The sequence below is a fragment of the Prunus persica genome, chromosome G1, assembly GCF_000346465.2.
Source record: "Prunus persica cultivar Lovell chromosome G1, Prunus_persica_NCBIv2, whole genome shotgun sequence".
Classification (NCBI taxonomy): Eukaryota; Viridiplantae; Streptophyta; class Magnoliopsida; order Rosales; family Rosaceae; genus Prunus; species Prunus persica.
Window position 1 is genome coordinate 40,865,482 of NC_034009.1, and position 15,059 is coordinate 40,880,540.

The 15,059-nt window shown below is 33.4% G+C and overlaps 1 protein-coding gene across 1 annotated transcript; it reads right to left on the minus strand.

The window, feature by feature from the left end:
- Nucleotides 5,458-7,862, minus strand: LOC18790804 (amino acid permease 3). Its single transcript, XM_007222549.2, has 5 exons — nt 7,393-7,862; nt 7,031-7,264; nt 6,840-6,933; nt 6,512-6,726; nt 5,458-6,381 (listed from the first exon to the last, which is right to left on the minus strand). The coding sequence occupies exons 1-5, from the start codon at nt 7,508-7,510 to the stop codon at nt 5,588-5,590; spliced, it is 1,455 nt and encodes a 484-aa protein (XP_007222611.1). The 5' UTR covers nt 7,511-7,862; the 3' UTR covers nt 5,458-5,587.

The window sequence follows — 15,059 nt, forward strand, 5'->3', positions numbered from 1 at the left end:
GTACCATGTCAGCGTATGATATTCCCATTCAAATTTCGACATGTGTTTATCTTTAAAATGAAATTAATTACTTTATTATAGCTGGACTTACTTAACCTTTATCTTTTAAAATAAAATTAGAAAAATAAAAAATAAAGAAAGAAAGAATTTTCCAACAACCCTTCGTCCCCAACCCGAACACCCATAACCGCCAACTTGTGCCACCCCTCTCCTTGCTCTTCCTCTTCAAAATCGGATGCTCAGCAGACAATTCACCTTAGAATCCGATTTTGAACCCAAGTCTTTTATTAGCCAAATCAAATTGAAGAAGATTGTCCTCCAATTGATGCACTCTGATCACAATGGCAGCACCTTGGGTTACTTGGGCACAGCCCAGCATCCACAAATCCCAAACACAACACATCTTTGTTCACTTGCACCATTGAATTTGCTACAAACACACTCTCTAGTACACTCACTCTGCAACACACAAATCAATGGAAGGCACAGCCGATGTGGATTGAGTTGAAGCATACTCTAAAAGGTGCTACAGACGTCACCCTAGGAATTTGACAGGAAGAGCAAGGGCTAGGGGTGGCGCAGGTTTGAGTTGGAGACGGAGGGTTGGAAAATTCTTTAATTTTCTTTTTAAAGACTTTTCTAATTTTATTTTAAAAGATAAAAGTTAAGTAAGTCTGTAATAAAGTAATTAATTTCTTTTCAAAAATGGACACGTGTTAAAATTTGAATGGGAGTATCATACGTTGACATGGTACATCCGTACTATTCTATAATTTCTCATAGAGGTGGAGGGAGGGTTATGGTAGGTTTTCTTTTTAATTTTTACTATTGGGCATTTTAGTTTTTAGTTTTCTGATTTTATAGTATTTTATATATTTTTTAATTTATTTATTAATATTTCAGTATAAATTGACAATTTTAACTCTCAAATTAACAGTAGCATTGACGGAGTGTAACAGTATGATCAATTCGCCAATTAATATAGAGTGTTGGTAGACCATTTGAACGAATAATTTAGTTGATAAATTAAAATGCAACTTGGGTATAAGTTTAAGGACCATTTGAGTAAATAACCCTTTTATAAACGTCAAATTATTATCCTACAATGTTGCATTCTTAGGGTTTAACATTTACCGTGCAGTTTTTACTGTTTAAACCCTAACTATTGTCTATTGATACACGCAGTGGTAACTTTTATTTTTCGCTATTTTTTTTTTCCGAATAATCAAAATTTATTATTTAAGTCGAACACTTACATTGGCCCCATTTGGTAACTTACAGTCGCTATTTACTAGTGCAAGAACATATTCAGCTAATCAAGTCTCTATAAATGTACCTATATATAGAAGGAATAGATATTCCAATAATATATTCTAATCTGGAAAGCTATATGATAATTAAGTGGTTGATTTTGATCATTGATGTAATTTTATCGATCATAATGCTGGGAAGACCACTTTTTAGCTGTTAGAGATCAGAAGATGCAGGTTAATTGTAGTGAATTAAGAATCAGTGAGGTTGAAGCCATGACCACACCCCACTAAAAGAAAATGACTTTTCATTGAGAAAAGGTGTTAGGGACTGAAAATAACAACTACTTGAAGCCAAATTCCAAATGGGGTTCCTTGTTTTAGATAAAATCAACATATACCAAATGGTGCGCCATTGGGAATATATCTTCATTCCATCGATTTACACCATTTTGAGCAGTCAGAACATCCTAATCAATGGAATTCTATCCTAACTTGAGCTTCAATATAAACATACATGCATCAAAACTTTATATACGTGTATATGAGGTGCACTCAAGCTCTAACGGATTAGTAAGTTAATACGACGCTAATTAGTTGTTTGCGTTCACTTCACAATGTCATTCATGATCATTGTTGTTCAATTTTTAAGTTAACATTCAAAGTTCGCCGTTGAAAAAAAGATAATTAAATTAGACAACATTTAGTCAAATAAATAGACCAACACGATATTTCATAAATATGCGAAAACAACCATGTGTAAACGAATTGTCCTACCAAATACCAATCCTCTCACAAGTCCTCTTGTTATCCTTAGTTCATAAAGAATATTCTGTTCTTCTGATATAATTAGAAGTTGCAGAATTGAAGTCTAAAGATATGAGGCTGTATTATTGTAGAAAATCGATCGAACCTATATATGTACATATGAGTCAGTCAAAAGGTCTTCTAGGAGGAACAGCTGACATGTTTGAATATGTATAATTTTTCTAGCAAGGTATACAGAATATATGACCCTCCTTTATCCCCAAAAGCACAGTTGGAATATTTAAGTACTTGTTTGTTAATTCACTCTCTCTCAAAAGCGCTTATTATAAAAGCACCCACCGATGAAATTGGAACAATTTCCATGTCTTTGATACCCAGAAAACTCAACACTCATTCTTCATATAAGCTACTTCTACATAAAGGTGCGTAGTTTTTCTTCTGAAGTGTATTCTCCAACCATTATTTAGACTCAAATATGAGAATTTACACACAAAAATACTACGGTTCTCAATAAACATGATATTGTCTCGTTGAATTTTATACCATGAGTGGTTTTTCAATGCAATGATGTTGTGTCACATAAGATGTCACAAAGTTTGAAAAAAAAAAATTTGAGCTATTAGTATTTTCCTAATTTCAAAGAAGTGGACTATCATATTTTTAATGCAAGAAAAAAAACTTGAAAGTGAGTGTCCATGCCAAAAATTCATCAATAAGGGGTGAAACCGTAAAATCACACAATTACACAAAGAACGCTCATAATAAATCGCGATTTTTCCAAGTTGAGCTATGGTCATTGGTTTTGGGTTGGTGAATGTCAATTTATAAATTTTGACTTTTGTACATGGAGGCTAAAATGAAGGGTTATTGTGAGAAGGTCCTTAACAACTGTTTGATTCAGTGCAGAGTTATTATTGAACTATTGAATTGAACCGCTCATTATAGAAGCTCCCCCTTTTATAAGCTAAGGCTTTGGCTGCCCACTTGTGGGCTTCTAATATGGACCATGGGAGAGGTGACATTTGTTTTTTATATTTACATTTTGTTTGAAAACTCATTTTCGACCAAAAATAATTCAAATTAAATCTTCTAAAATAATCCCAATACAATTTTTGAAGGTTATGATTTGCGATAATTATATACTCTAGAACATACTTGAATTGGGCCACTTAAAAATTGCAGACACATATCTTCCCTTTAATGAAAAGACAGCTATAATTGGCTCAAAACATGAAGTTATGGGTCATATGCAATTCTATATACTAAGCCTTATCTAAAACCCTAAAAAAGGATAATGATAAGTTGTCTTCCATTTTCTCATATTTATAATCTCTTAATGTGTGGGTGCATTTAACATGCACCACCATCAATGATTTTATCTGCACATGTGCTGCTATGGTGTATATGAACTCAAGTGCTAAACTCATCATGCAATGTACCAATCTTTAAATCACAAAAGCAAGTCCTTATCTCAATCTATTTGAAAAGATAAAGAAATAAAACCATTCCTTATTTATTTATTTTTGCTAATATGTGAATTTCATTTAAAAAAACAAACAAACATGTTTGATATCTTACATGTAAGGAGTCATATTCTTCTCTACCATCACAATTTGACGGGTTTTTTTATTATTATTTTTTAATTTTATCGTCATATAGACCGATTATATCACATGATTGTATTTCAGTTCTATTTGTTTGTTTATTTGTCCGTAGTGCTCAATTATTTCAGTTCAAATTGAAGACATACGGGACCAGCCTCTGGGAAGCATACATGTTGACTCTAAATTTGTAATATTTGTATAGCTAGGTTACAAAATAAATATAAGATCAAATTATATTCAGGTTTCAAAGCAACCAATATTTTATTATCTGGAAAGAAGAAGACCATCAACAATGAACAATTGATGAGGAATTTTATCACGCCAAGGCATTAGTGACGTTTCTTTCATGCACAGAACACAACAACCTGTTGAAGTTGAGGACCTATTTCCACTTTTAATTCAATCTTGAATTTGTGTGACAAGAATAAGATAAAATCTCAGCCGTCGGATTTAGGGTCTTAGACTCTTTCTTTCTTATGACTAAAATATACCATGGGTTTTTCTCTACGTTTGGTAGGAAATGGAATTAAATTGCAATTCATTATTCTTACGATTGTAGAGTTTGATTTGCACATGCGAGAGGTCAAATTGAAGGGAATATTTCAATGTAGAAAAAGTTAGAATTAGGTACTATTGCTAGTTGTTTTTTACAAGTTTCCGCATATGTTGACAAAGATTGGAGAGTGACGATATTTTTTTATTATTTTTTTGGGTGCTTTATCTGAGGAACAAGATCAAAATTGAAATGATTGAATAATGAAATGGTTTTCTAAGTTGCATGTGATGATCCTAAATTATTGGTCTCACAATTCACCTCATGCCTCGATATTTTATTGTAACAAATGAATCCTAGTAGTTACACAACAAATTTTTGGTATCGTAAGTGTTTACGCTCGTGGGCGAATTCTAATCAACGATCTCTAAATACATCAACCGTTGAAAATCTCTCGTAAATGACCGACGTTAACATAGCTCTAGGGAATATGAATATGATCCTAGGAAAACCCGAAAGAAATGAAAAATGAAAAGAGAGGATGACAAAAACAATGAAATGGCTATTGGTCTTGGTCTTCATTGGATGGTAATAAAACAGTCGATCATGATGTAAGATAGTATGACCCACAGAGGACTTAAGGGAAAAATAAACGATATATGCCAGTCAACTGAGGCAGTCCCTGATCGCTCATTTGTTTTCCACATCTCATCGGTTACAGCCAAACTCTTCACAGCCTCACAACTCTCACATACCCTTCATTTTTAGCAGCAATAATTGAGCTGAAAGAAACATGGAATCTTGAGTGAAGCAATGGTTGGTTGTGGTGTCGTTTTAGCTACACCATGTCATCACCTAAGGATTTTTGTTAGGGATAATCGTCCAAATAAAGTAAACGACTCTCAACCGTTGATACATACAATTAACTATATCATATCGTCACGCCCACTCGTGCATGATTGTACCAAGTATTGAAGATGCGTCTCTGAGTTTCTCATTCAATGGAATGTTTTTTTTATATTTATTAAATGAGGTTGTATGGGTATGTGTGGTTGACTATTTAGAATACTGCCTCCAATATTTATTCATAGCTCATGGGAGCAGTATCGTCTAGACTAGGACTGGACTCACCTGGAGCAGAGCTCTCATTTAATTTCATGTCATGGACTCATATGACTCATGAGCCAAATTGACTACCATGTGTCACATTGTGTCCCATGCGTTTTCTGGTTTAAACTAATTCAGTATCTTTTGTCATTAATTACGAGTAACTTGATTCGTAGTTGTCGTTTATGAGATTTGAATTTAGAGTCTCATTCATATCGGGCCAAAAATTGACAACTTTGACAAGTGATAATTGTAGTGCATATATAACATTAATCATACCCGTTTAAGCTTGTTATGAACATAAACAAGAATTGAAATAAACAAGCTTGTTATGACAACATCTAGTGTTACATTTATTTGCTAAATCAGTAGCTGGTCTTGAATGGCTTGTAGATCTTGAGATCACTAATCACACCAGCAATTGAACCAGCAGCAGCTGCTATGGTGACTATAAGGCAAGCACCACTTAGGATCTGGAGGCAAATCCATCTTGTGCTCCACTTTGGGATCCTCTTTGTTGCAATATACATCTCCACAGGGAAGTAAACTGTGAGTGGCCAAAATCCCAGAGCCCCAAGAAGCCCAACCACATCATTGAAGAATGGCAAGATCATGGAAATCACAGTGGTTAAAATCACAAAACATGTCCTCCACACCAATCTGAAGAGGTTGAGATTGAAGAGACCAAAGCCGGGGATTCTGAATTTAATGTCTTTTGTGATGAAATGGCTATGTGGGTACTTTTCTGCTGCTGTTTTCTCAACAAATGCATAGAGGGGCTGGACAAAGACTTGGTAAGCACCAACAAGGTGGATGACAATGGCTGCATTGGCAATGTCAATGAGCCAATAGGGGTTGAAGAAACCGAAACCAGTGAGGAGGTTTCCGGGAGATGAGTCTCCAAAAGCAGCGTAGCCCATGCAGCCACAGAGCATGTAGAAAAGGGTTGTGGTAGCTACACTCACTATAGTTGCCTTCTTCATTGTCTTAGCTTCAGATGGTGGGGATTTAACTGTGTCCTGAATTTCAATGAGGATGAGAGAGTAAGAGTATGCAAAAGCTATGTCCCCAAGTGCTTGGAAGCTCCTCCAAATCTTTTGAGTTTCTGTCACATTTCCAATGCTGATCCCAGTCATGCTTCCCCTGATAGTTCCAGTTTCTGAAAATTGATCACAAAAAAACAATCATAAGCCAGATTTACTAGAACCAATTTTAATCATAAAAACTAAGATTGAAGATCACCAATTTATCAATATAACAGTAAATATTATGGAGCTATTAGTTTTTACCTACAACTTTGGCAATTCCAAGGCCAAGTCCAATTGAAGAGTAAGTGAAGGACATGACTGCAGCAACAATGGAGAGCCACCATAGCTGATCGAAGTTTGGAATTTGAGAGAAGATGATTTCTGCTATGCCGAAAGCGATCATATAAGGGTTGCTGTTTACATGGCATGGTGCTGTGTCACCATTTTTGTAGAAGCAGTTAGACCTCTTTATTGCCCTGTTTAATCACAATCAACATCAACAACAACAAAAAACCATTAGCCAAAATTACATATAATCAAACATCAACACACAAAGTTCTTAATCAAGTTTTAAAACACTCATACTTACACCATGCTTATAGATGATGCTATAGTGTAGCCAATGGCAACTCCGAAGAGATTCAAGTACTGAACAAACCCACAAATTTTCTCCTTGAACCCACCTGAAAAAAAAATTCAAAATCAAATTAACATAAGAACTTGACTCAAACTTTTTTCACTTGGATGTCAAAAAGTGAAAAATATTAGCAGAAAATTTACCAAGATTGGATCGGACGGCATCTGTGTAAGTATAGTTTCTCTTTCCCGTGACAGGGTCACCAGTACGATAGCAGGCAGCGAGAAGAGTTGAAGTGTAGTAAGTGACAAAAGAGAACAGAAGCATCACAGAAGGACCAGCAACCCATCCAAGCTGAGCTGTGGCCCAAGCCAAGGACAAAACTCCAGACCCAATTACCGCAGTAATTATGTGAGCACTTGCAGTCCAAACGGTTCCTGGTAAATAAAAAAACACAAAACAGAACAAATGAGTAAAAATTCATAGCATTTCCAAGGTGTTTGCTTTTTTTTTTGACAAAAATGGTTGAACATGTAAAATGTGTTAGAGAAGTGAAAATTTTTACCAGTTCGTTTGAGACGGCCGTCGTCATCAAAGCACTTGGAGCCTCCCTCTGGAGGCACATCGACAGAGACATCAAAAACTTGGTGGTGGGTAAGCTGGTTATCACCCATTTTAGCCATGAAACTGACCAAAAGCACGAGCCTTTTTGTATAATATAGCAAAACAGACGAGCCCAAAATTTATATATGCAAAGTTCTGTGAGGAAGAGAAAAAGATGGGTCTTGTTCTTTAATGGGTTTAAGCCAAGTGGTGAGCTTGTTAAAATCTTTCTGCTGCTGCAGGTCCTGACACTGAGATTTTTCACACACAGCCCAAAAATCACAGAAACCCAAATGATTTTTCTGGTTCTAGAAAGATGGGTTGGCTTCAAAAGACTGAAAGAGAGGCTCAGAGACTTGGAAATGTATGAGAAAAGAAAACTGAGAAGCCAGAAAATGGAATTTATTGGTGTGGTGAAAGGGGATGGGGAATGGGGGGTTTATATAGGGCTCTGAGGCAGCAAAGTCATGGGCATGTGGTTTAAAAGAGACCCCAAAAGAGCGCGTACGTCAACGACAAGAGCAAGCTTTGTCCCTGTGACCAAACAGACCCCAATCCAAAACTCCAACTTGACTCTCAAAAGATTTTCGAAATCTCTCCCAACCTTTGAGATTTAGTTACCCAAACTGACCCACCGTAGACCACTTTCTCCCTGCTCTCCTTTTCAACCCGAAAAACTTAGACCCAGTACTGTCAGTAAAAGCCACCGGCCTAAGTTAGCCCAAGTTTTGTATGTTTGTTAGTTACTGCAATTGTGGTTAAAAGTGAAAAATATGATGAACCAAATGTTGACTAAACATAATGGTAAAGGATTATTTGGTATTGGTGTTAGGAAGTCGTAATTAGGCTCGTTTCCACACTTACATTAGATCTCACCTGAACCGTCCCATCTATCCTCCCGAGTAGAATTATTTATAGTGCATAAGTTCTAGGGTTACATGGTTAAGAAAATAGAATCAAAATAGAAACCTTAACCAAGTAGGAATTGGACTAGGAATCCAAAAACAATAAGTAACCCAAAACAAAAGAAAGGAAACAATTGGGATAGTTAGTCGATAATCATTATTTATGAGTACTTTTCAGTTACTGTAGATAAGTATCTGGTACTGGCCAATCACACACCAAACCAAAAAAGTACCGTGTTTTTCAGACTAGGCCACCGTCCTGAGTTAATCCAAGTTTTGTATGTAATTAATTATACTACAATTGTGGTAAAAATGAAAACTATAATGAACAAAATGTTGACTAAACCAATAGGAAGATTTTGGTAGTCGGTACCAATTTACGGTAACAGAAAGTTAGTTAATAATTTAATAATATATATTTTGTCGGTGATCTTCGGTTACTGTAAATTAGTATTCGTACTAAAAAATATCGTGTTTAACTTGCATGAGGAAACAATTACTCCAAACCACTACACTAGTGAGTCTTGCAGAATCCATCCTTTTAATGGAAGGGAATATGGTTCTTTCATAATTAATTCTCATGAACAAGGAGGTATATAGCCATTTATAGCTTGTTAGATATTGTATGTCAACTTGCTTCTTTTTTGTGATGGTGGTATCAAAATATCGAGACATAGTGTTAGGCATTTGTTGGCCGTGCTTACGCATGGTCATGATAATTTTGCCCTACGTTCGTCTTATCTTAATGATTTAGAGCTAAGAAAAGGTGTTAATAACACGTAATCTAGTGTTCGGGTTTCCTAATTCTACAGTAATTCTATTGTAATCTAAATTTAACAATCTCTACACACACGTCAAACCGTGATTAATAAAAAAAAAGAATAGGAATTTCTACTTTCTGAGAAGATGATGATTATCTTCAAGATTCCAAGAAACCCTTAAGCTTTTTACTGCTAGGCCCAAAATAGAATATATATCAAGTAATTAACCGGTTGATATTGATATAGGTAACTTATAATCGAGAATATATAAAGCTGGGAGGGTACTGAAATGAAGAACCAGTGAAGCACAAGATTTGACCACCCCACTAGGAAAAAGGTTTTATTGATTGCAAATAAAAGACAGCTAGGAGGAAGTCTATAGGAAGCCAACTTCAAAATGAGGTTTTTCTTGAGTTGTTGCACAATTTGGAATCTTTAATTCAATCAAATATCTTGATCGACTATTCAGTCTGTAAATATTTGAGTGTTTGAACATATCCAAACAATAATCTGTGGTCTGCAGGAGATAGCCAACAGAGAATATATTGAGCTGGAGACAAATGATTTGCTGTCGGTGCATCATTTGCCAAATTATCTCAAATTTTGTTTGCTTGATTGCTGATGACCGATGATGACTGCTGCTAGTCTAAAATATTAAAATGGTTACGGAACCTGATTAAGATGGGGAATATATGTAGACATTAATATGATTATGAATTTCACTTAGTTTAAGTCCAAATAATAGCACTTATTGTGCAAGGGGTTGATACCTATCCCAACTTTTCCACTTGATAATACCGACATATACATCTCCCTATATGAACGTATGAACATTATGAATTACCGTTCGGAAGTCATGTATTTTTTTATCATCCTTCATGGCTTTCCTCTCTATTTACTATAGCATATGCACGGTAATAACGTAGGACCATCTGAATAAGATAATAACTATATATATATCTATATATATATATGAGAGTATGAATCTAGAGAGAGAGAGAGAGAGTACTGCAGGCATGTGCAAAATTAAATTATTCACAAAAATTCAGTCACAATCTTAAACTATATGCTAGTTTAAATGAAAAATATGTAAAAGCAGGGGAGCTAGCTCAAAAAGTCACAGTGTGAACTTGGCTTTGAGTTTGATGCTGCATCATGATGTACAGAAGATTTCTTGAAAATAGGGTACAGAATTGTTTGTGGAAAAGGTTCTAAGCAGCAGTTTTATGGATTTTTCTTCTTCTTTTAATTAAAGATGTGAGATTTTCTTAATCTTAAAAAAAAAAACTGACATCAGTCAAAGGTCTTCTAGGGACAGCTGAATTGCTGAAATGTTTGAATATTTTAAGAATTTCTGTTTGGAAGGTAGAGAATAAAAACCTTCTTTATCTGCAAAAGCACTGTTGATATAAGTGCTTGCTTCACTCTCAACTATAGCGCTTTTGAAGTACCTACCAAATACATACCAATGAAATGGTATGATTTTAATGTCAAGTGGGATTGAACTCAATCTTCACTGTAAAAAATTGTATTTTCTTCTCTCTCTCTCTTTTTCTTTTTTTTTCCTTTCCTTTTTTGTACAAAATGGTAGTTTCTTTAATCTAATGAAATTAAAGTTTATTCCTTTAAGCTTTGCTTTCCAAGGCCACGTGCATATGAATAAACCATTATAACATTTGAACCTTCTTCATCTTAAAGTTTGGGTACGTGGACTAATAGATTATTAACAACAACTAATTTTAAATTGATTGCTTACAAAACCTTTGGAGAAGCTTTAGATGACAATGATGATTAAATAATTTAAATTACAAGGATTAGGTGGTTGCTCTCTAGAAAATTTTGTGTCCAAATCTCCAAGGAAATATATCTTCTTGCAAGTTGCAAAGATTTTTTAAGCCTCGAATGGGCCACCTACTTCAGATATAACTATAATCAAATTATTGGACAAACAACTAGCGTAGTAGATAATGTCTATAAATACTTCAAAATTTCTTCAACAAATTTCACACTAATTTCATTCCACATTTCTTACAAATTCTATCATATTTTCTACTTATTCACAACTTTCCACACTCTTTTTTTTTTTTTGTTAAATATTTTCCGTACTCATTTCATTCAAATATTTCCTACAAATTTATTCTCTGTACTTATTTTGTTATTCACATTGTTTGAAAAATGTCTCTAAATAGTAATCAAATTAAATTAAACAATACATAATAGTGGAATGTATGAGTGTTGTACCATAGTTTTTCTCACAATAATAAAATACAGAGGGCCTTGCAATATAACTATGCATGGCTAGAGATGGAAAAATTTAGTCCTACACTATTCTCTAAAAAATTAATATTTTAGAGGGCTAAAATTATAGCTCTGGACTACATTTAGTCCTATAACTGGAGTCCTAAAACAATGTCCTTTTTTTTTAAACACAAAAAAGAAAATATTTGTACAAAATCCGAAAGCCAATGGCAATTTTTCAAAAAAAAATTTGCTACATTTCAAAAGGTTCTGACCTCCCAATGGTCAGAACCAATTGTTAAATTTTGTTTTTTAACAAATAATTTTATATACATTTAAAATGTAAACAGATAGAGAAAAAAAGTTAATGTTTCAAATAATTCTAATATATATATATTTATTTTAAAATTTTATATACATTTAAAAGTTAAAAGACAAAAAATTTGGCCTAGGCTACAAGTGGCTTGGGAGGATGGCTAAAGGACTAAATGTGGTCCTCCAAATTTGGCCAAATTATTTTTTAACCAATGGTTGGAGATAAATTTTACATGTTTTGAGGGCTACATTTGACCAATGACCCATAATTGAAAATGGCCTAATGGTATTGAATTTAGGATATTTAGGTTAAATATTAAGGTGTATATTAAAGCAATGACTGAAAATTCTTAATAATCTGGCTGCATTTAGTGAGTTGGGTGAATTTTATTTTTTTTAACAAGATGATAATCTAAACTACTTTATTGTATGGAGATATCGAGCTTGCAATTTGACCTAACCCAAATCTATCCGGTAGTAATATTTTGTTCGTCCTAATGATCCAAATTAAATCTCTAAGTCCCCAAATAAATTTTTGTGCCTCCGTCTCAGATTAACATATTCCTTAAGGTGCCGACACACAAATCCTACTTTTGATTAAAAAATAATCAGCTACATGCGAACACGAGCATCAATTTAAGGTTCTTGCAATTTTTATATCTACTTGTGCATTATCTAAAACTGACAAGAGAAGAAGGAGATATGATCTTACGTTATCTTTCTGATTTTCTTGTATTTGTTATATGTCTGGGCGTGCATCAAGCACTTTGTGTTTATGATCATTCTGCAAGTTGCATGAGTGATTTTTTAGTCTTTCTTTTTTAACAAATTGCTTGAAAAGATGATTTTTTAGTCTTTCTTTTTTAACAAATTGCTTGAAACCATTCCTTGATCTGATATGTGGATATACATAAGCTGTGGATTTTCATGTAGTGCATGCATCGTATGATTTGGTTTACTGAGTGAAGTTAATTAACATAATCAGAAGAAGTATAGAAGAAACTAGTTTATTTTCGTTCGTTATTGAACAACTTTCGGATTTTAAAATTGACGTGGAAGCATATGAGACCGTTCAATCTGTCGCATAAATAATATGCTCTCACATAAGACCATATTAGTTTTTCTTGTACTTAGTAGTACCGCATATGCCAGGATTTCCTTTCCATGTTTTTTTAGTAAGTATATGTTATACAAAAAATCATAATATTTTCCTTCTCAAAACACCCCACGTTTTTTTCCCTAACAATTCCGTTCAACGTGGAATATTAGAATCATGTATATTAAACTTTGTTAGTGTTCAATGGGTCAAAAGTTTTTTCTACAAAGAAAAAGGTTAGCTTTGATTAAAACGAAAAAGATGAGTAATGCTAGCTACAAATTGTACCGACAAACAAGTGCCCATTGACCATTGTGCTCTATTATTTCATTTGAAACCGAAGAAATTAAGAAATCAGTGTCTAGAAATATGTTGAATTTGACAAAAGTAAGTTCCTTTGTGTCACGTCAAGTTATACCTTAACTCTAGAAATAAATTTATAACATATGATAAATATGATATATACCAATAAATATGACACAAATTTTGAACCATTAGATTTAAGCATTATTAATAAATTTATTATTATCTTTCTAATAATACATTTATTCAAATTATTATTGTTTTAATCTAATAATTATGAATTGCACAGTACCCCAAATTTATATATAGTTATTCTCTTATTTGAACCCTAAATCCTCAAATAAGGGTCGCATTTTAGGGTACCCTACAAATTGTCAAACAAATTAAAAACGTTGAGACATCTAATTGTATCATACAATAATTTAATTGAATGGTCAAATAATATCATATTCAAGTGATTTTTTTGTAGAGATGGTCTTTGGATAAATATCTATCAAATAGACGGTTTGGATTAATGAAATACAATGCGGAGTATGCTCTACAAGGATCTCCCCCAAATAAGTTTATTTGAAGAATCCTATAATAGAAGCTCTCTCTATATATATAAGTAACTATAAAGTAAACTATAGTAACACAAGATATGTTGGTTTTAAAGCAACCAATGTTTTAACATCTCTGGAAAAAGACACACCCATAAAATTCAAAACCTATGAAGTTTAGGACGGAAAGCTACTTAATTAAATCTTGATTTAGGGTAGACAATATAGAACCAGTCTGCAGGTTTAGTTGTGACTACAATATACCATGTAGAAATATATATAAATTCTCCTATATGGACGTTTAGAGTCCGAACGTTATTGTCACTTGGACTCCGGAAGTTATTATCGTGCAGACGTCATGTATTTTCACAATTCCTCTTATTTTTCTTTTTATTTACAATAACATCCGCATGATAATAACGTACGAACATTCAAATTATATATATAGCTTTTGCATAGGTTTGATAGGAAAAAGAACCCATTTCTTTGAATTGGAATCGCACTTAGTGAGTATAATATAGATTTGATTGCACAACAAGTCAAAAGGGCAGATATTTTAGTGTAGAAATCGTTACAAGTTTCCTCATATATATCTTGACAAATCAAAATTGGTAATGGCTTTTGATTTTAAGAAGAAAAAAGAAGAAGATGATAATGACTAAATCAAATTTGAAACCATTGTTAAATGAAGAAAAACGAATTAATTAATCCAATTGATGTTGAAAATTCTTAGCAAAAGAAAACTGATCCCAGAAACAAATTGTTTTTGTATCATTTTGGGATATTCGGATAGAAAATAAATGAAAAATGAACCTAGCTTATTGGGGTGCCTCATTGGAGGGTAATTAAAGAGTCAACGATGATGTAATACGAGGGACCAATTTATATTTAGAAAGAAAGATATAAACGAACGGCGGTCAACTATGGCAGTCCATGACCAATGTCTATATATATATATGATTGCGCATTTTCTTCCTCAGTCTCATCAATCGCATTATTTATTGTTATCATAGTAATAATAATAATTGAAAGAAAGAAACATGAAAATTTAGGATGAGGAAGCAGCATGAAGAATCATTGTATGAACCAATAATAATATCAGGCTGTTGTTTTTATACGAGTGATAGTTTAAATTAATTTAAATTAATTTAATTTATAAAAAAAGAGACTTGGATATAAAAGAGCGGGTTCAATGCTCTAGTCAATTGATTTAACTCACTCGTGCATAATATTAGGCTTTTAAAAGTGTTTCACATTGTAAAATGAAAACGTTTAAATTTTTTTGAACTTCTTCATTCGTTGTCAATTAATTTTGAATTTGATGTTCACATTTTTAACCTGATATGAGAATTGGGTTATAAAAATCTTAAATATCAGTACTTAAAATCACGTGAAATGAAATTCACTCAAATTATACCGTGCCATAAATTCCGTAACACCACAAAAAGGGAAGGTCAGGTGATGGTAACGTT

Coding starts and splice junctions, on each gene's coding strand:
- LOC18790804 (XM_007222549.2), bottom strand. CDS start 7,510: ATGGCTAAAATGGGTGATAACCAGCTTACCCACCACCAAGTTTTTGAT. Junction 7,265..7,392: donor CGGCCGTCTCAAACGAACTG/GTAAAAATTTTC, acceptor TTTATTTACCAG/GAACCGTTTGGACTGCAAGT. Junction 6,382..6,511: donor TGGAATTGCCAAAGTTGTAG/GTAAAAACTAAT, acceptor ATCAATTTTCAG/AAACTGGAACTATCAGGGGA.